Source organism: Caloenas nicobarica, chromosome 14 (assembly GCF_036013445.1).
Source record: "Caloenas nicobarica isolate bCalNic1 chromosome 14, bCalNic1.hap1, whole genome shotgun sequence".
Taxonomy (NCBI): Eukaryota; Metazoa; Chordata; class Aves; order Columbiformes; family Columbidae; genus Caloenas; species Caloenas nicobarica.
Genome location: NC_088258.1, coordinates 3,695,524 through 3,716,208, shown reverse-complemented (window position 1 = coordinate 3,716,208; position 20,685 = coordinate 3,695,524). Strand labels below are relative to the sequence as shown.

At 46.3% G+C, this 20,685-nt stretch overlaps 1 protein-coding gene across 2 annotated transcripts in view; it reads right to left on the bottom strand.

Annotated features, from left to right (window-relative positions):
* RNF216 (ring finger protein 216) overlaps positions 1-20,685 on the bottom strand; it is a 79,862-nt gene that overhangs the window by 57,771 nt on the left and 1,406 nt on the right. For both annotated transcript variants that reach the window (XM_065645073.1, XM_065645074.1), the window contains exons 2-5: positions 6,807-6,935; positions 5,527-5,657; positions 3,642-4,487; positions 2,295-2,371 (exon numbers count right to left, since the gene is read on the bottom strand). In XM_065645073.1, the coding sequence (XP_065501145.1) occupies positions 2,295-2,371; positions 3,642-4,487; positions 5,527-5,657; positions 6,807-6,873 (1,121 nt within the window). In that variant the 5' untranslated portion in view covers positions 6,874-6,935. The remainder of the gene's footprint in view (positions 1-2,294; positions 2,372-3,641; positions 4,488-5,526; positions 5,658-6,806; positions 6,936-20,685) is intronic.

The window sequence follows — 20,685 nt, the reverse complement described above, 5'->3', positions numbered from 1 at the left end:
CCCCGCCAGCGAGGCTGACCAGCGCTTTGACCCATTTGTTCTCGTACAAAAGACGCAGTGACAACTCAAAAGATAGTTTGGTTAAAGGAATAAAAATATGGAGAAATCTTTATCATCCAGTGAGAAGGTAACGCACCGCTGAGCAGACACTGTAGATGGCCTCCAGGGAAGCCTGTAAGCACCTTTTCAGCTCCCTGTGTCTGTGGCACACAATGGGAGAGAAGAGATTTCAGGAGCAAAAAGGGAAGGAACACATTAATACTGATAGAAGTCAATACTGGGATTGAATTCTATCAGGCTTCGCTAAATCCCTGCAGGACACAATACCGAGTTTTCACATACAACCCGTGAGAGGGTCTTGTGGCCAGATGCCCAACTTCAATGGCCTAATCGCCCTCAGGAGCGTCTTCTACTCTCCCAACACAACCATCCACACCAAGGTGCACCTTCCCCTCTACTCTGCCCTGGTGAGACCTCATCTGGAATATTGTGTCCAGTTCTGGGCCCCTCAGTTCCAGAAGGACAGGGAACTGCTGGAGAGAGTCCAGCGCAGGGCCACAAAGATGATGAAGGGAGTGGAGCATCTCCCTTATGAGGAAAGGCTGAGGAGCTGGGTCTCTTTAGCTTGGAGAAGAGGAGACTGAGGGGTGACCTCATCAATGTTTATAAATATATAAAGGGTGGGTGTCACGAGGATGGAGCCAGGCTCTTCTCGGTGACAACCAACAGTAAGACAAGGGGTAATGGGTTCAAGCTGGAACACAAGAGGTTCCACTTAAATGTGAGAAGAAACTTCTTCTCAGTGAGGGTGACGGAACACTGGAACAGGCTGCCCAGGGAGGTTGTGGATTCTCCTTCTCTGGAGACATTCAAAACCCGCCTGGACGCCTTCCTGTGTAACCTCACCTAGGTGTTCCTGCTCTGGCAGGGGGATTGGACTAGATGATCTTTCGAGGTCCCTCCCAATCCCTAACATTCTGTGATTCTGTGAAGTACGTGGTGCGGGCACCCAAAAGCTTTTCTCCTGCTGACCGTGCCACCACTGCAGGGAAAGGATTTTCAAATGACAAGAAAGAAGCTTCTAACCAAGCAGCCCTACTATGGAGACATAACTCACAACACAGGCAAAGGCAGCAGAATAGGAAATTTACGCCCAGTGGATGGGATCATCCTTAGTTCCTTGCCAGTTAACTTATTTATGGTCTAATAACTAATTCTAAGCCTCACACACTTAAATGCTGCTTAATTAGTGCCCTAGTTAACTGGAAAAGCCATCAGATTCATACAAGATAAAGTGAATACCCTGGCAACCAACACCTATTCTTCATTCTTGTATCACATAACAACTAGTTTCAATATGTGATGGCAGTGACAGCTGCAGAGAGAGAGGCCACCCTGCACCAGACGAGTCACAAGAAATTTACTTCAAACCACTCTCGTCTGTGCTGCTGGTGCCAACACCCACAATCCCTCACTCTTCAGCTGTGCAAGCTTTACCCAAGAGGGTAGGGAGCTGATGCAAGTTATCAGAAAGGTTAATGACTTTTAAAAAAATTTTTGCTTCTAACATCAGTCCCAGAGATATCCAGCATGACGAACACTCAGGTATTCTGGAGCTGCTAACTCAATTGGGAAAGTAACAGCCCTCACACTGTTTGTCCCACTCCTTTCATTTCCCTTCTTGGCTCATACTTCTGCTCACTTGGACCAAAAATCAACCCCTCAACTGATATCTAGAATCGACCCTACCAGCCCTTAAACGTGCTTGTTCTATTCTATCTGCAAAAGGCAATATGAGAGAATGCAAACAGTACCCCGGCTACTTGATTAAGGGGATAAACGCCAACATCATGACACAGGAGTCCAAAACAGTGTCAGCTTTACCTGGAAAGAGCTGAAAGTCAGTGAAATGAAGAGGTAGGAAAATATTTTCTTCAACAGAAAACTCACCAACCCACCTTCATGCTGTGTAAGTCGTCTCAACACCTTAATCCTGCTACTTGCCCTTTCTAAGAACCTCAGAAATAGTTAAGAGGAAATTATATGTAATATCTTTAAATAAGCAAATGATCTTAAAAGCAGAGAAGCTACAGCACAACATCAGAATTAAAGAGGATTTAAGAAAAGCTCTACTAGAAGGAAAAAAAAATTCTCTGCTCTTTGGCACTACCAATGTGGTGCTGACTCCCAGCCTGGACATGCTCTAGAACAGCATCGTTAGCAGGTGGGGAAATGCAAATGTGACTGCAGCCAGACTGCTGCGTGATACACCCAGCTCTGAGCTCTGTACTTACACATTTAAGTCATAGCAGTTCTTGAGGCTGATTAGCTCTTCAATATATTCCTTCTCCACATCTGGGAATCTTGCTTCCTGTAGTAGGAAACACTAAAGGTGACATAGATATTGGAGTAGTTGTGTAGCACAACATAGCAACAGCACCAAAACCAGAGATTTGCAGGTAATTATCTAGCATTTTCCTGATACAAGGGCCAAAGTAGATTTCAAGAGACCATTTATATCCACCCAGCCTGGATACTGCAAGCTGCATTCTTTTCCTCCACAGGGTGATTGCTAACAGCTCTTTCTCCCAGGAAGAGTATGGGCAGTGATGCGAATGGCTTAACGAGTGATTCAGGCTGGAAAGAGGAGAGGCAGGTAGGTATGATCTACAACACAAGAAAAGCTAATATTTACCTTCAGACAGAAGATGGAGTTCCAGATCATGTGCTGAAACACAACATTCCAAAGCAAAAGGAAAAAAATCCCAATACACATACCCACCCAAAGCACGCATACACACTAGCAGTGAGACCAGAACAGACAATGAACCTTCACTGGCATTTCCAGGCAAGCTCTCCCAGCATTAGCCACGTAGCAAAGGGCATCCTTTGCTGCTTTCTCGTTGGGGTTTCTGTACAGGTATCACCATCAATTGCACCATATCATATTTTGCTTTGCAAGACTGGACTGGTCATGGTTGTCAAGCAACCCTGACAATGCAAAAGTATCTACTCGCCCATCTCAAAGCAACTCACTGATCAACAAGGTCTTACTTGGAAATAATTGAATTTTTTGTTGGACTGCTTCTTAAAGAGTATTTTCCTGAACCGCAGTTTTCCCAAATTGAATCAGATCTGGGATGTGAAGAGAAGACTAAGAGGGTGGGGGGGTGGTACACAATACAGATGCAGTAAAATACACTTGTTTGCAAAAACGTATTCCATAAGGCATCAAATTCTAGATCCATCCCTAAACCAGCTCTACTGAGAGGGTATTAAGTAGCCTTTAAGTGAAGAGATCCATGGTATAGCACCTCACTGTGCCCTCGAGACCCTGCAATCAATTCTGCTTAATCTCTCTGGCCAAGAGCTGATCCCAAAGCAAACAGGTGCCCTCAAGATCTGCATCCTCTTACCACTTCTGCCACAGTGCTGGGCTTAGTCTCCCAAACAAGAGTTTTCCAAGACAGTTCACTGCAGCTCCTCACCTGGTGCATACCTGAGGTTCAGCCAAAACAAAGAGGATTTGCAGCTGAAGTCGACAGGGCTGTGCTTTGAGCACACAAAACACTACGCACCTTGAAAAACCTGTCTGAAAATAACACGCACACAGAAGGCAAACAAGCCCTGGGAATACTTACTGTCTCTCTGATGAGCAGCGCAATGAGTTCTTGGTCCTGCCCAGCAGCTCCTTGTTCTGGCACGTTACTAGAGCCAAGTTCCTGAAAGCCCTGTGCCAGGAACGCTGGACCCGGCTGCTCATTGTCTATCGCTGCCGGCTGACCCGTTTCTTCTGGTGGATGTGCTGGCTGGGGCGAAGCAGGACCTGGAATCCCATCCTGCTGCGGGTCAGGTCGGGGAAAGGCTGGCCCAGGAGCCTCCTCTCCAAATGCCCTCAAAGATCCCAGATCTGCTTCAGGCTGCCCTTGCTGAGGAGCACGACCACTGACGACAGAGTGGGGTTCACCTTCCAGCGGCTGGAAGTAGGGGTGATCCAGCTGGCTGTTCTCCTGGATCTCCTGCTCTGTGGTAGCTGCAGCAGCTGTTCCTCTGAGGTTTTGCTCTGGCTCCAAGTCCTCTCCTTGACATCCCTGGGCTTCCACCTTTTCCTCCTGTTGTGGTGGAAGGTCTGCTTTCTCCAGACTAACGGTGTCTCTGTTAACAACAGGCTGTGGATTTGTCTTTATTGCTGGGCCAGGCTCCTGCTTACTTGTAAATTCAAACCTGGGGCCATTAAGCTCAGATAGCCCAGGCTGCTGCAAGGCAAAGTTCATATTCTCACCCCTGCTTGGTCCAGCACTGCTCTCCCCCGTAAGGTTATACCGGTCTCCCTGGCACCACAGAGTTGAGCTCTTATCTTGCTGATACATGCTCCTCGAGGGCTTGACAGTGCTTTTAGATCCTCCTTCTCCCACAGCATTTGCACCCTGCCATTGAGCAGCAGGTCTGATGACATTGGGACGCAGAAGCTGCTGATGCTTTGGGTTCTAAAAAGAAGACAGACAAGTTAGGAGGAGTTCTGGTCTGCATGTCAGAATCCTTGCTCCAGATGATCTTTTGCATCTAATCAAATTTCTGACGGGAAACAGACAAAAAGTCTGTTTAGCAAAGTGCTTAATAAGCCATAAAACTGCCACCCATGTATCTTTGTTTCACTGAACTCCATCCTCAGTCTGTCTCTACGTACTAAGAGAACATTTGGCAGAACTGAGGATGCACAGGACTTTCAGAGTGAAATAGTTTCCTAAGCTCACCTTGGTACCCACTTCCTCTCCAGCAAAACATTCTGGGAAGGAAGAACTAACTGATGGCACATTGGCCTTCTCACTAATTTAAACAAACAAGCAGGAATCAAAGCTCAAAACATTAATCTCTGGCCTTGTTTTTGCCTCCAGCAGACAGACCACTGTACGCCAGAGTCTGAATATTCTCTGCTATTATTTTCAACTGAGAAACAGAAAGGTCAGCTTCGCAAACCATTTTCTCAATGCCTCTGGTTAATTTAACAGAAAAGTAAAATATATTCTTAATATAGCTAAAGCCTTTGGCCTTCCTCTGTGTGACTGCCTGAGCCAGTGGAAAGAGATTTATCAGGCGGGCTGGCTTTGTAAAACTGCAAAAACGTAAGGGCCTGCGACAGCCCCAAAATCCAAATAGCACAGAAGAATATAAAGAATAGAGGGTTAAACAAGGCATGTTTTGAAAACCCGCCTTCTGAGGAACACAAATCTTCTTACAAAGCACTCCACCTTTTTGGATTTAGATAAATAACTTTATGGAAACTACAATCTTCGTTAAATAGAACTTGAAATACAATGCAGTTTAACAGCCTAGTTCTCACCTCCTGTGCTCAAAATTAAACACTTAAAGCCAGCAAAATGCCATCATTTCAAGTTTCATTTCAGATATCCTAAGTAAATTACTGTAACCGGACAAGACTCTCAAAGGAATGCATCAGATATTTGCACAGGAGTTGGCTGGAAAGGCCATGAATAAGGCAGGGCAAGTACAAGAATGAAAAATTACCTCTGCCAAGATGACTACGTCATCATCATCTTCCTCATGCTGCTGCTCTGCTGGCGTTTCCAGTGAAGGTGATTCTTCATCCGAGGAATCTGATATCGTGATAAGACCTTCGTCCCTGCGGTTTATCCGGTCTGCAGTAAAGTAAAGTTAGCTATTAGCTAAAGGTAAATAACCGAAATTACAGGGCATGAGCGCCAAAACACCTGAAAAAGCAATCTTCACATTTGCATTGCAGCAAGAGGGAAGAAGCGCTCAAAGGTCATCGGTGCCTCTGCAAGTTACAGTTCCAGCCGCTCCTACGTCCCTCCGCCCTCTGAGCAAAACAGCTGCACAAACCACAGCTCACCATGACAGCACATGCATGAAACCGTCACTCTGACACTTCTGCAGAGACTCTTCTATCCCAAACTTCAGCACGAGTCAAGCTGCTGCAGAAATTATTCTGAAGAAGCCGTGTACAGTGTGCCTCCTAATTTTTGCAGAGAAGTCCTGAACTTTCAGCATCTCAGGGATAATACATTTTCTTCTATTAGCGTGCAGTGCGTTCCAGAGGAGCAATAAGGTTCTCTGTGCCATTCAGTCTCTTCTGAAAGAGTGTTACTTTGCAGGGTACCTTATGCAAGACTGAGATAGGGTCCAACTGTGGGTGCAGAAGATAACCTGCTATTAGATGACAAGCTTGTCCCTCAAGGCTTGTCAAGCGTGGAATATAGGCACTACTGAGTGCAGCTCCTGGAACTCAGGAGACACTGCAGCCAGAACCAGAGGGTTTCTGTACTGCAGAGACAGCATACAACCATGCTTTCCCTATGATTTAACACAACGTTTTGGCTTATGCTTTAGCATAAGTATTCATGAGTATTTATTTATCACTTTTGAGGCATACACAGAAAGCATCATTTTGAATTCCGCTCTTAGAGACATAGGTACCAACATGTACAGCCCTCTGAGGATACAAATGCAGAACCAGCCTCTCTCCTTGAGCTCCTCCGATCTGCTGAAATATCTCTACACGGTCTTCTCAAGAAGTTCGTGGAATGCCCTAAGGCAGCACAACGTGAGAAAGATGAGCCAAATATTTTGCATGTCAGCATAAAATGAGAATTTTCTGTGGGCGGCTGTGAAATAAGTGTAACAGAGCAGCATCTGACACGGCAGAACAGACCACTAGCCAGTTCTGACTAAGAACACTTTTGAAAGTTCGGTATCGATGAATCCTGCTGCTTGTAAGTAGAGTTTTACAAAGAGAGTTTTGGAAATACACACAGATCAGTACTCACCTTTGCCTCTGTGATTACAGAAGCTGTTCAAGTTAATTACTCCTCCCTTCCCACCTCTCTCTGCCATTTTAAACAGCTGTATCCAGAAGCGTCAATGTGCACGCATGGCAGTCAGGCTTGCAGGAGGAACTAGAAGACAAAATAAAAACAGGAGAGAGTAAGGTAAGCTCAGCTCAGCAGCACTCTAATCTGGCTTTCCCAAGACTAAGCCACTAAATTATTTTGGGGGTTCTCCTGGCCCTCCCAGCACAGCCTCTCCGTGAGGATATTTTTCTGTACCACCTTCTCCGTGCCCAAAAGCAGACATGTTTCTGTTGTCTTCTGTTCCGACAGTTAAGACAGCCAACTGAAGAGTGCAGTCAGGCCTGAGAAGCCTCTCTGGAGAAGCCACAAAGACACTTATAGCGATGCAATCACAGAAAGCACGGGCAGATGCAACTCTGTCCAGCCAGGACTCAAACCCTCCCCAGATGCGGATCTTTTTCTGTTTCCAAGAAGTCAAAAACCTGCTGCATCAACTCCCATTCCGGTGTTTCTGCCACCATCTGCTGGTGAGAGGAGCAAAAGCCACTTGCCTGAGTTGCTACCGGGCAACAAGGTGTAACCTGCATCTCAAACATACGGGTCGATGTCATTAGAACAGTCTCCTGCCACACTTAACGCCATTAGTCATACCAGGCACAAACACCGCAGAAACGCCAGCGCTGAGGTGAAAAGCCAATATTATGGGTCAAACCTGACAGCCTGACTATTGAGGAGCTGAACCGCGGAATGAGCCACACTGCTGAAACGGAGACAGCAGCATCACACCCTGAATTCCCTCGTGTGGCGCCAAGCTGAGGCACAACTTCAGAGGGACCAGAGATGCTTCAAGCTCAGTTCTACAACGTCCACGTTGTTGGCATGTCGGAAGCTGCACCCCTGACAGGGGAATAAGTGTGTGTTCTGTGTCTGCACTATGAACAATGGGAACAAATCAAATTTACAGAGCACACTTTCCTGCCACCATCTGCTATTTTTAAGAGACTTCCCTGATCTACGACACCTTCCCTCCTCAGTGAGGGTTTGGTACAAATTCCAGGATATGCCACCTGCTCTCAAATCAAAATGAGAGCAGAACAGGGATCAAGTTCCTTCACAGGACAGAGCTTTTGGGACTACAATTTGCTACCCCCACCTGTTCTCGGAGAGGCACAATGAGCCAGCTGGAGGCTCCCAAACAGGATTAGGAGATCAGAGGAATCACTGCAACCTGAACAGTAGGTTTCCATTTTATGCTCTGTCAGCTTACAGCTCTCAATTCCCGCTATCGCAGAGCAGCTGAATACGTACGGGAACTCCGACCACAATTTGATCACTGGAACGAGAAAGGAGGTCTTTTTATTGAGAAGCATTCATCTCATTATTACAGCACAGAGGAATTTGTATTTTTAAATATTTACTGATGCATAAGTTGGAGGAAAATGGTGGGTCTGCTATAAAACCCTGTTTGCTAGTACGTAAGAGCAGTATAAATTCCCCCTCGATAATTCTACTTAACCTCCTCTGCAGGGAGCAGGATTTGCAGCTAGGACAGCAAAATGAAATCTGTTCAGATGCATATTGTATACTCATATCTATATCCCTTCTACAAGGAGCTAGACATTACCATCTTCAAAATATTTTAATACAGGATAGAACAATAAAAATAAAAGCGTAGTTTAGCACTTAGAGCCAAAACCCAAGCCACAATTCCCAGAAAGTAGCTTTGGGCAGGAGGGCATCCTCCTGCCGCGGGACAGCCCGCACAGACACGGTTCACAGCCTTGCTCTGTGGGCAGGGGGTAAACAAGGAAGACAGTGGGATAAACGAGGAAGACAGCAGCGTTTTCCCATTTGCAGGGCAGAACACTTGCCCACCACACACAAAAGGTGCCAGCAGCACAGCTCTGCCTGAATCAGCCTCCTCCAGATAGAACCTCCACCATAAAGGTTTTTGAGACTTGGCTACAAACAGCCGCACTCACCTGGTCCCAGCACTGGTGATGGTCCAGATTTTACTGGAACATTGGGTTAGAGAACTGCAGACACCTCTTCTAACTAGTATCACTACTAATACACAACTACCCCTATAAGTGAGCCCTCAAACCTCAGCAGCACACCCTGTTTCCAGTAAGCAGCTCCAAGACTATCACGGGCATATCAATGCTTCGAAAACACTTCAAAAGCAAGATTTTGGGAAAGTTTCCACTAGGTTCTTCAGCTTCTGCCTTATGAGCAAGGAGAAATAAATCTTCATTTGCCAGAATGGCATGAAAGCGCAGTTCTCATCGCTGCAGACAGGTGCTGGAATGGCAGCTCAGAAGCTGGGTCACTGTGAGCATACTGGGTGACAACCTGGCCTTTTGAAAAGGTCACATCCACATCACTGCAGTATTTTCCCTGCTACTTGTGAATGGCTACCACCGAGTCCCGCACAGCATTCTTCCACCCGCAGCAACACCCACCAGCCCTGCACAGCTGGCGACCGCCTCGTCTCAGCCGCCTTCACGCAGGCTCACGCCTGAAGGAACCTCTTGGCAGGGAAAAAAGGTTCAGAATCACTCGCGAAAGCCACAAATCAGCCCTCGCAGCATCGAGCGGTGTGGACAGAGGCCAGACAGGTGTCTGAGCAAAGCTAAGCGCGTTGGATATTCCTTCCCGTCAGGTGCATGCAATGCATTAGCAGAGCGGGGTATGTGTGTACATGCGGGTGGGTCGACACCACAAACACTCAGCACAGTCACCAAAACAACCTCTCAAACGGTGCTTTGTCCAGCGCTGGCTAAACCACAGCCGTTCACATCCAAGAACAAGGGATAAGCTACGAGACCGACACTAAGACTATATTCTCTACAGGCAACTCTGGTTCCTGCAGAGTGGAGCTTGCAAACTTCAAACTTGAGCATCAAGAAAGGGGTACAGGAAATAACCTGAAATTAAATTTGGGATAACAGACTGTCTGCCCCCCTGTACAAGATACACATCACCTAAAGACTCATGGTGGTTTAAAAGCAAGAATACAATAAATAGCATTAACTGTAATACACAGTCAAGGCAACAAAAGAAGCCAAGCCTGGAAAAAAAATGGCAATATATCACTTTTCTATTTCCAAACATACTGTGTAAAAGCCCAACCAGCTTAATAAAGCACTGCTTTGAGGGTAAAGCCAAGCTTCCACCAAGAGCTAGCAATTCATTTTGTCAATACTCAATTCAGAGCTCAAGTTTGAACAAATATCTAAAAGCATGGGCCAGTCCCATCTAGTGGCATGAATAAGTAGTTTATTCACGCTTATAGCACTAGGCCACCACCAACGCAAAGTAACAAGATCAAAGCCACCCTAGGGTCTTGCCCTACATAAACAATATCATAAAAAGCAAGCAAGACGGATGGAAAGAAGCTGTCCCACACTACCCGCGTAATTTTAGTGCTTATTTATAGGTAAAGAATAAGGCTATCTATAACCAAGCTTAACATGACCATCAGCTTTTTTGCAATACAGTCAAAGACAGGATACCAGAACAGTTCCAAAAGAAAAAGACCCAACAGCACACAGATACACACTTTGCAAGTTTCTTTCTTTTTTTTCTCTCCTTTTCCTTACGAACTCCCACCTGCACTACAGCCCACAAACTGAACCTGGGACTGGAAACCCTGTGCAGCATCAGGGTGACACAAAACTCTTGTCACGACCTCAAAGCCACACGCCGATGGCGCAACGAAGACCACCAAATCCCCGCTCCGTTTTCCACATTACTCCATGTATTCACGACTCTGCACAGCCAAGTTGGTTCACTGCACAGGCAATAAAATCCTCCCCATTAAGGTTTTTGCTACAGTGACTTGAGAAGAGAATAAGCCATTAACAGAACAGCTACCGGAAAAAATCAGAGACCAGCGGGGACTTATGTATAACTGTTCTCTGAACTGACCAGATCTCTGACTGACAGTTGAAGTCGCACATACTTCCCAAACAAGCTTCTCATACATGCAAAAATATAATCTACAAAGCCACCGGTCCCAAGCAGCTGACAGATCTGCTGCGAAGAGGTGAAGCGGGTCTCAGGTGCAGACAGAATGCTTACACAAGGATTTCCAAAACCTTTCCAAAATCCCTGCAAACACCATGTTACATATTTTTAGTCTGACCTAAAAATAGCAAGCATTGGTAGTGTGCCTGTATTTAAATTCCTGGTATACGCAGGCGTTTCTGGCCTGTGGTAATTGGAGCAGAACTCAAATCCGCTCCCTCCACCTCGCATTTGTGCTGCAATGAGCATCTTCAGACGGTGCTGGAATTTGATCTGACAGTCAAGGGGAGATCCCCCCCTCCTAGACACAGTGTAATGTATTTTTTCCTCCACTTACAGCATTAGAAATCTTGAACTCCCACCTACCCAAGATGGGACTAGACTCAAAGTGCTCTTTTCTGGCTCTAGCTCAAGGCAACAGAACTAGATAGAAAGCACTGCAGGGGAGGTAGGAATTGAAATCCCAACCGAATCGGGGGGGAGGGGGGGAGGAAAAAACCCATAACTTGAAAGAGATGTCAGCAACATCAAATTGTGTGATTTAGCCTCTCCCCCATTCAGCAACACCACTGTTGCTCACCTACATTGTCAGAAGAGCATCAGCTCCCACTTTCTGCCTGCGGGCAGCAAACGTGGCTGCTGGTAGCCTGCGAGCAAGGTGAATCGCTGGCTCGTTTCAAGCTGTAAAACAAAGAGAAGCTGCTTAAATAATGCATGGCTTGTGACAAGCAGCAAAATGAAAAGCTAAAAATTCAGCCCTTAAAAAAACCAAACAGCACAGCAGAAGGGAAATAAACCTGTCCGACTTACTGTTGAGCATTTCGTCGGAATATTTCAGAGGGTTCACAGTTTGCTGGGGGCTTGCTCCTTGTAACAGTCACTCAGCAAGAGCAGAGAGAGTTTAACTGTGGTTGATTGTGTTAAGTGGCATCAGCCCAACCGAAAATTAGAAATCCCCTGATCATAAGCTTGACAAGAACCGCTGGGCACAAAAGGGTTCTATTTGCTATGCACAAGGCATCTACCACCACTGCATCGCACCTCGCAAAGGAATAAAGCCAGAGGTGAAAACGAGGACCTGCGGCACGGCTTCTGCTCAGCGGGTTTGCACGGAGGCTTGTCCACAGCTCAGGCAAAAGTGGGAAATCACACCAAACCAAAACCCACTGGTCCCAGCCCCAAAACCTTCCCCCGGGCTCCTGAAGGCAGGAGCATGTGGGCAGCGGCTTGCAGGCAACACCACCTGGTTTCCAGCAGCTGCTCAATTTGCTCCGAAAAACGGCACAATTGGCTCCAGATCTCACAGAAAAGCTCCTCTCAGGAGCACAGAACAGGAGTAACCTTACAACTGCATCCCTCGTAGCTCTGCCACCAAGGTTTGGACCTGTAGCTTGTGCTGAAGAGGAACATCACGCCAGAAGATCATCTAACAATACAATTGGCTTTTGAGTTTTAAAACACTCCCTACGTGTTTCGCAAGACATTTGCAGCTGGATTGGTTTACCAAATGATTTCAGACAGACACACCCCCAAAGATGATGACAGGATTCCTGAGATCTGAGAAAAATCAAGAACTGAAACTGAAGCTGAACACTTGTCTCCATTAAGAGCCAGGTAACACAGTTCTACTCCAGAAAGCCAGAGAACTGGTTTCATCACACCAAAACATAAGACAATATATAACACTGGAAGCGTCTCGTGGCAAATAAATCAAAACTGAATGTTTGCCTCCCCATACATACAAGATGGCCAACACGCACCTTGCTCGGAAAGAATCTCCGAAGAGCCGCCGCTATTTCTGCGGCCACACCAGCACCCTAACCCGCTCCAGCAGCAGTGCTGCGGGACAGAGAGCTATTCAGAGGGACAACAAGCCTTTAAACTTCTCTGGCAGCAATCACAACTTCTAGGTATCTCAGGAAAGTTCCCTGTTTCTCAAAGAAGAAAAGCCGCAGTGTGAAACATGCTCCGAAGCGAGAGATGGCCATTTCCACCCCGGCACACCATCAGCATGAGCTCTGGATAACCACAATGTGCTTGGCAATCACCGGAATGACAAAAAAAAAAAAAAAAAAAAATCAACTACGAGCTCTCTAACACGGGGCTGTCCAGCTTTACCAAAACCCTGCTTGTGGCTAGAACCAGGACTGGGTGTTGTAGATCCATGCAGAGCTCTCCTGTGCATCTTTACAGCCAATCCTCAGTCAACGGCGTTACCAAGAATGCATCAGAAGATGTTTTGAAAAGAGAGGTTATGGTTTAACAGGGTACAAGCTACATCTCTATGTCACTGCTCCAGTCTAATGAAAATTACTTAGTCAGGAGCAATTAAGAGAGCAGATTTTTAGGGATTACTAAGATTCAAATCTCTAACTATACTCTCCCCATTTTGAGAGTCAATGCAGGACTTAGAGGAAACACCTCTACTGTCTGTATATCACAAAACTAAACCACCTCACTTCCAGTTCATCATTCCATTAAGGTGAACAGTATGACTTAATTTTTTTTTTTAAATACCCAATCTCCGTTTTATTGCATCTATTATCACAAAGTACAAGAGGAAAGAAAAGAAATGTGCCTGGTTTTATCTTATTCACCTAACAGCTGGCCACCTACAATGATCCCAGTTTTCCTAACAAAACCAATCTCTTCTCTAAAATGTAAGACTGTTTTGAAAGAGATACATTTGTTTTCCAAAAATGGGCAACTACTAATTCAACCCAACTGCAAGTTTCTGATGCCTTCAAGCTGCTCCCTGAGGACCTGGCATCAAGGCCAACATTTCAGTGCCTTCCCATGACCCTCATCAGTCCTTCTGCTAAAAAACAGGGCTCCATATCATCACATCGCTCTGACCAGCGTGAAACTGCTGATTTTGACATACGCAAAGAAAAGCCCACGCTCTGCACAAGAGGTGGGGAGCTTTGGATCAGTCATTTGCCTCCCCTATCAAAATGAGTCCTGAAAAAAAAGTTATATTTGCAAGGTCCAACTAGAAAGGGGTGTAAATGCCATTGCCTTGAGCAGCTCATTTTAAGAGCCAAGTGAAAATTCAAGGCTTTAGGGGAGGAAAAGGCATCCCTGCAGTTAGCTCCTGTAAAGGTTACTACTTTGCCTGCCTCAGGCTTGTGGCACGTGAGAGATCGCACGGTATAATCCCCCAAATCCAAAACCTCCCTCCCACATCAGAAACCCAAGTGCCAGCTTGGCATTTCGTGTCCAAGCAGGAATTGAGGCCCCGGCAGCTCAGCACTGCCACGGCAGCACACACGCAAACCCAAGCTCCATGGGCTCGCAGCCTATCTCCCAAACCATCACTTTAAAGCAACGTTTCATTCTGATTTTGTGGTGCAAGGGTAGGGATGAACGGAAGACCATGTGAAACCACATGATTTACAGCTTTGCTGCTTCCAGAGTGAGTTTTACTTTCAGATTTCTTTCCCCAAATCCACATGTACCCCCCACCAACAAGGGGAAGAGGCTCCTTTCTCCAGGCAGCACAATTATTAAACCCACTGGTGTCTGGAGGAGTCAGATTCCACCCACTACCAGGTGCTGCATGTACCTGTCACGGCTCTACAGAACATTAATCACAACCACCTTCTCTGCTCCATTAACCCAGCGGCCACACAGGAAAGAACCAGAGAAACGTCCTCTGTGCCCCAGGACAGAGATCAGAAAGCTCCTGTTCCTGTGCTTCATAAAGCCCTCCTGGAGAAAGGACACGGTGTTTCCTCTCCAAATCCTCAGTAGTTTTCTTTTTTCCTTTTTTCTTTCCTTTTTTTTTTTTTAAGGGATCCTGAATGTCACCTTTAACAGGTATAGCAGAGCAAAGAAAACCAAGCGCAACCTTTTAAGTAGTTATTTAACAAGTTGGATGCACGTCTTCAGGAACCTTCGGGTTACCATCTCGGCATCGTTTTTCACTGGAAACGGAAAAAATAAAGGAGTTTGAGGTTGCTGGTTAGAGTAACCCTGGGACAGGCTGTGGCACTGACATCCACAGAGATGAGCAACAAGCAGCTCTGCTCGCTGGGGACACCGGGAGCAAGAATAGAGACCGGCTGCACACAACCAGCAAACTGCTACGGAAACAGCAACAAGGGACTAACTAGACCGGCTGAAAAGCACAAACAGTTTTAGTGCAGTAACAGCCAGAAGACTTTACAATCACAGAGGATTTGTAGGTTGCGATGGCCTCCTAGATGTTAAGCTGCTGCCCAGCAGAGCAACTCTGGAAACAAATATCTAAACTGCACTTGGGAAGTTTTGTTCCAGAAAAAACATAATGCACGACCAGGAGCAAAGGTGGAAAGGAAGGGGGCATTTTTTTTATTTTTATTTTGTTTTATTATAAATGTGACCTGAAGCTATCACAAGAAACTTTGCTTTCAAGGACGGCTGCAGTCTGCAAAGCGCACCTCACCACATTTCACAAAGCTGCTGACAACACAAAAGCTCAGACTTGACCTTGAGGTGGTACAGAAGGAAAAAAAACCACCTGACTTGTTGCAGTAGCCCACCTTAGCAAAAAGGAAGGTTTGTGTGTCATCTGCACAGTACTTTTAGAAGTATCGACTTAAAAGGTTGCCACCAACCATTCTAGGCATCAAACGTCCCAAATTAGGGACTTCCAAAAAGAATGACTTCACAGGTCACGTATTCCGGCTGTCACAGCTGCACCCTGGTTTTGAGCCATATTAAGCATCTGCACTTGCCACCATTTCAAAGGTCAATGGTCAGGAGCTGTGGCCTCATATTAATAAGGGTTTCACTGCAATACCTGCTTAAGATGGTCACGTTCCCACACCACAGCTTGTTTCCTCCTCTCACACCGAGTTCTACCAGCATTTGTTACAGCTCTGAAAAGTAATGACCTGAAAAACTTTTTTTGTAGGATTCAGGTCAGATACCTTCTCTCCCCACACATCCGCTGTGGGACAACAGAACTAAGATGCTGAAATAAACAGCAAGAAGGGGGGAAAAAAATGTTAAGCTAGAGGCTAACAGTTGACACTGTGCAACCACAGCCGATACTGAGCTAACATTTAAACTGGACACGCTCTTAGTCCAAGATCAGGCACTGCCTTTGAAAGAGGCTTTTACACATTCAATTGAAGGGTTTAAATACGTACAAGAGCCAGCTTAGAGCCACACTGAGCCCACAGGCCAAGGTCATTTGCAGTGAAGCGAGTCTTAAACTGCCTTAAGCACTGAGAGTAAAACACCCGTAGAAATGTTGTAAAGCACGTGCGATAGCTGACCAGCAATTCCATGCTCTGCACCAATTCCTGCTGGAAAGAATAAAAAAGAAAAAGCTGCAAGTTGCACCCAACAACCGCTGCACAAGAAGGATTCCCACCAACCCACTTGAAGAACCTTGGCCATGTCCTTACAGTCAAATCACTGCAGATAACCAGTTGTTACAAAACTGTTTTGAGCCAGCCAACAACTGCTTTTGTAAACCCGGGTTTCGTTTTATTTGCAGCCACGCGTCAGCCTTGCGGCCAAGCGATCCCAGCCCAGCAGCAGGAACCCAGGGCAGCTTTCCAGGCTCACGACTTCGTCTGGTTTGACTTCACCCATGCCACGCGGCAGCGGCCGTCACAGGGTTTAAGCGGAATGTGTTAAAACAGCAGAAAAGCAAAGAGGTTGTATGTCAGGTAAGCGCATCGCTACATCAGAACTGACAGCAGTGAAATCAGATCGTGGCCAGGTCCAGAGACGTTCCACATCCAGCATGACTCTTCTGCGCCTAAATTCACAAATGGATGAGTTATCAACCGGCCAGCTGAAAAGCAATGAAGCAGCACTGCAGATTAATTCTCCAGGTACAGGCACGCAGCTATTGCACACTGCGAGGTACCCAACAATTTCACTCCCAGAGAAATAAATATTTTGTGTATGTGCAAGACTATGAAAACCACTACTGGCCACAGCTATGAGGTTATACAGGCTGCAGTTGGACCATTTGCTAAGGACACAAATGTTTTCAGGCTGCAAATTCATGTGCCTACCCCTTAGTCATCGTAGTCAAGTGTCCAACACTCTTTAAGCCATCACATAGCAGAATATAAATTCTTTCCCTGGGTGTTGCAACAGTACAACATCAAACAGATTATTTAACCATCTGGGACACAGGGTCAATAAAAGCAGCCACAAACTGCTAAACAAACACAACAACATTGAGCCGAGGACTCTGCAGACACTGTAGGAATCAGAGGTGTGTTCCAGACACTGCGAGCTGGTCTGTGCGAGTCGGGGCCGATCCAACGGCACCTCCCAGTTTATACACAATGCTCCACTACAACAGGATTCCGGTTTAACAATATATAGAAAGGACATGAACTATTTACGCTAGCCAAGTTACTGCTAATGGGTCTTGCCAGTCTTGTTCATCTGTGGCTGGAAATCCCAGCAGCAGGGGAGGTAAAAACGCTCCACGCTGCTGGTTTCCTGCAAGGGAGAAAAAGCTTTTTTTCCTGCCTCTCCGTGATGCTGCTGCTGTTGTCCGCTCCAAATTGCATTACAGCGCAGTAGAGCCAGAGCAGGGAGAAAAGGAAAGTCTTGCAGGCAGTTTTAACATCGCTGCCTGTTCCACTCTGCAACCCCACGGTAACACCTTTACCCAACAACATTTTGTACTTGCCACAGGTACCTGGGTGAGCACTCCTGCTACCGGCCTTCAGGTACCTTCAAGCAAAATGACCTGCAACGGAGGTTTCAGCCCCAATTCATCAAATATAAAAATGTATTGCGTCTCCGGAATGGTGTTTGGAAGGAGAAGTGTAAATCCGTTCCCGACTCTGGTTTTGCAAAGGCAAAAGCAAACTGCTGTCGGCCTTTCTCCAGGCAAGAAATGGCAATAACAGCGCCCACGGGTCGGTAAGAGCAGGTCAGTGTTGACACACCAGTACAGAAGCCTGGGGCCAGAAGCGCTTCACACAAAGTATATTACTTGAGGCCATTTTCCATCCTTATATTCCCCAAACAGAGACTCTAGCTACTATAAATCCTGATCCCCTTAAACTACAAAGTGATATCACGTGATGCCTCTACACATCTTGTCCAAATGTTTATCTAAAATAATGCAAACAGCAGCTTGGCCTCCCTACAGAGGTAAGTAAGCAGAGCGAGTGCGAGCAACACAGCGTTCGTCCTCAGCAGCCAACTGAAAACAGTTCAGGTCACCCTGACACCTACACACGCTCCTAGATTTATTTTAGTTCATCAACTTTGCTTCTCATTACAACAACAGCCTCCAAAAGTGGACAGGCACCGTCGGCATCAGCAAAAGAGTTGAGCTCTCCCAAAGCCAGCGAGGAAGCCACGTTTAATTTAAATTTCCCTCAACCTGGGTCACAAACATTACAGGATGGCATCATGACTCAGGGTAGCAGCTGCCCCATGTTGAAATCTTTCTCCAACACCTTTTCCACTTAATCAGACACTGCCAGGTCCTCTTGTGAACGCAGGGAAGGAACCACCGCAGTGCTGGTGATTGGGAGAAAGGTGTCATTCAGCAGGAATATGATTTCTAGTCCTTGGGAATTAAGCTTTCTCAAGGATGGTTACAAATTTAAAACCACCACAAGTTCTTAAGCGCTGACCTAGAGGAAAAATATCACTCCTGAGATATTCCAAAATAAACCTGAAATTCTATAAAAGCAACATGAAAGCTGCTGAGAGGAGATTATACCAGCTCAGTAAAACATCCCTTTTTATCTCACATCTCAGTGCTTTGGCAAAGACATCTTATTCGAGCCACCAGAACACTAAGTGGCCTTTTTCCCTCTTTCCAGCTCTCCCCATCGACCCCTTCCCCAATTTCCCAGATTTCCCTGTCCCAGTAACCTGCTTAAAAGAAAACTACTCTAGTTCTCATCAGACTAACACTGATCAGCATGTTATTCAGCTCAGTTTCAAGCACAGAAACTCCCACGTCAGTACCTACCCAGATAACCTTATCTCCTGGGCTGTTACTGGCAGACAGCTGGTGTGCCCAGCAAGCTGCGTGTTTTGCACCTTCTGCTGCTCGCTGTGTTAAAAAAAAGGCACCTACCCCACCAAGGATGGATCCTACTGAGAGTAACTGAAGTCACGCGTAGTAGCTTGAAAAGCCCACCCATGGATCAAGGCAAGTAGCACACACCACTTATTTTAGTGCACACACAGACATCTGAGACTACTAGCGCCTCTCCTTGAAGTAGTTAAGATGATGTCTGATTTCAATAACTTAAATGGAGACTTAAAATATCTCCAGACCAAATTCACGTGCGAAAAAACCACAAAGCTTCTGACGAGAGGAATTAGCGGTGCAGTTCTGACTGTCCCAAAAAGAACGCAGCCGGCGGCGAGCCCCAACGCCCATCGCCGTGCCGAGCTGCCGGCCATACGACATATAAACCGCTCACAATGACTTTTAAAAAAAAAAATAAGACACCCATTCCAAATTAATGACTGGGAGCTTCTTCCAGCCAGCACTAAAAAACACCCCCAGGGCTCCACCTCTCTCGCATTTGGGTTTGTGCAGCTCAGGGTTCTAACCAGATCCTGGCCTTCGAGATGCACTTTCTGCCTCTCTCCAGCAGCACCGAAGTCACCAGAGTTGTGCGCTCACTCCACCTATTTTTGCCACAGGACTTTTTAGCAATTTGTGTCTGATTTCAAAGCACAAGCCACGCTGCCAGAGATCGTAGCTTGCTGGCGGCAGTAACGCCCACTGCATTCTCAGGCAGACAAAGCATTGGTCTACCCAGGAATTTAGACTTCTGAGGCAGCTTCTGAAACACAAGCACAGGAACAAGCTGCCAGTGCCCTGCTGGAAACCAAAATGTACCTTGTCATGAGTAAAACCTGCCCCAACCGCTCTTCCAGGAATGGTTATTCGTGCCCTGACTTACACAGTTGCCTGAGAAGGATTCCTGCAGCCGGGCCGACAGAAAAACATCCTGCAAAGAAAGAGAGATGGAAGAAAGCCCCTTACCAAAATGTAGCACTACCAAATGGGCTGAATGTCTCTAAAGATCTTCTTTAGGGTCTGAATCCTTTCACAAGTCTTGGTATCCCAGGCACAAACTCCTGTTGAGATGATTGTTCATTAACATCCAGACACACCATGCAGACACCCAGCACGCTAAATCTATTAAGATGTTTACAGTATCGAAAGGCCTGACGTAAAGTAGTGGAATTTTTGCACAGCATTCAATGAAAAGCTCAGAAGAAAATTGTAAATCCCACAGTTCTGTAATTAACAGCTGTCCCTGTAATTCTACTAGTCCTAGAGAAAACGGGTCCCACCAAACAGTTTCTGCTGCACATTCCTATGGTGGAACATCCAGGGATGTACCAGAACCTGCTCAAGACTTGGGTCTGCAAAGTGACAGGTCTCAAATGTCCCCCCTCAGCTTCCAAAGAGGCCGCTGGATGAAAAGAGCTTGTATGCCACCCTCTCTGGATGCAGGAGGCCACTTTATTGCTGAGCATGCAAAGTTCAGCCTATCTACCTGCATGGGGACACCTGCCTTCTCCTCCATTGCTACCGCTGGAAACCCACAACAGCTCCAAAGTACTTCGACTGAAGGAGCAAAAATGGTAAGAAAGAGGAACCGACCACCACAGAGCAGAATAGAGAAAAGGGCATCTGCTCGTAGGTCTTAGCGCTAACGCTGCCCATGCCTTTCAGCCACCACGGCAATTAGTTATTGCTTTTGGAATCACTGCCTGAAATAAAGCAAGAAGTGTCTGCTGTTCTGCGTAGCAGTCGGTAAGCTGGACAAGAAACACGAGAAGAGATGCTGTGAAAAGCACACAGACAGAGCTGTAG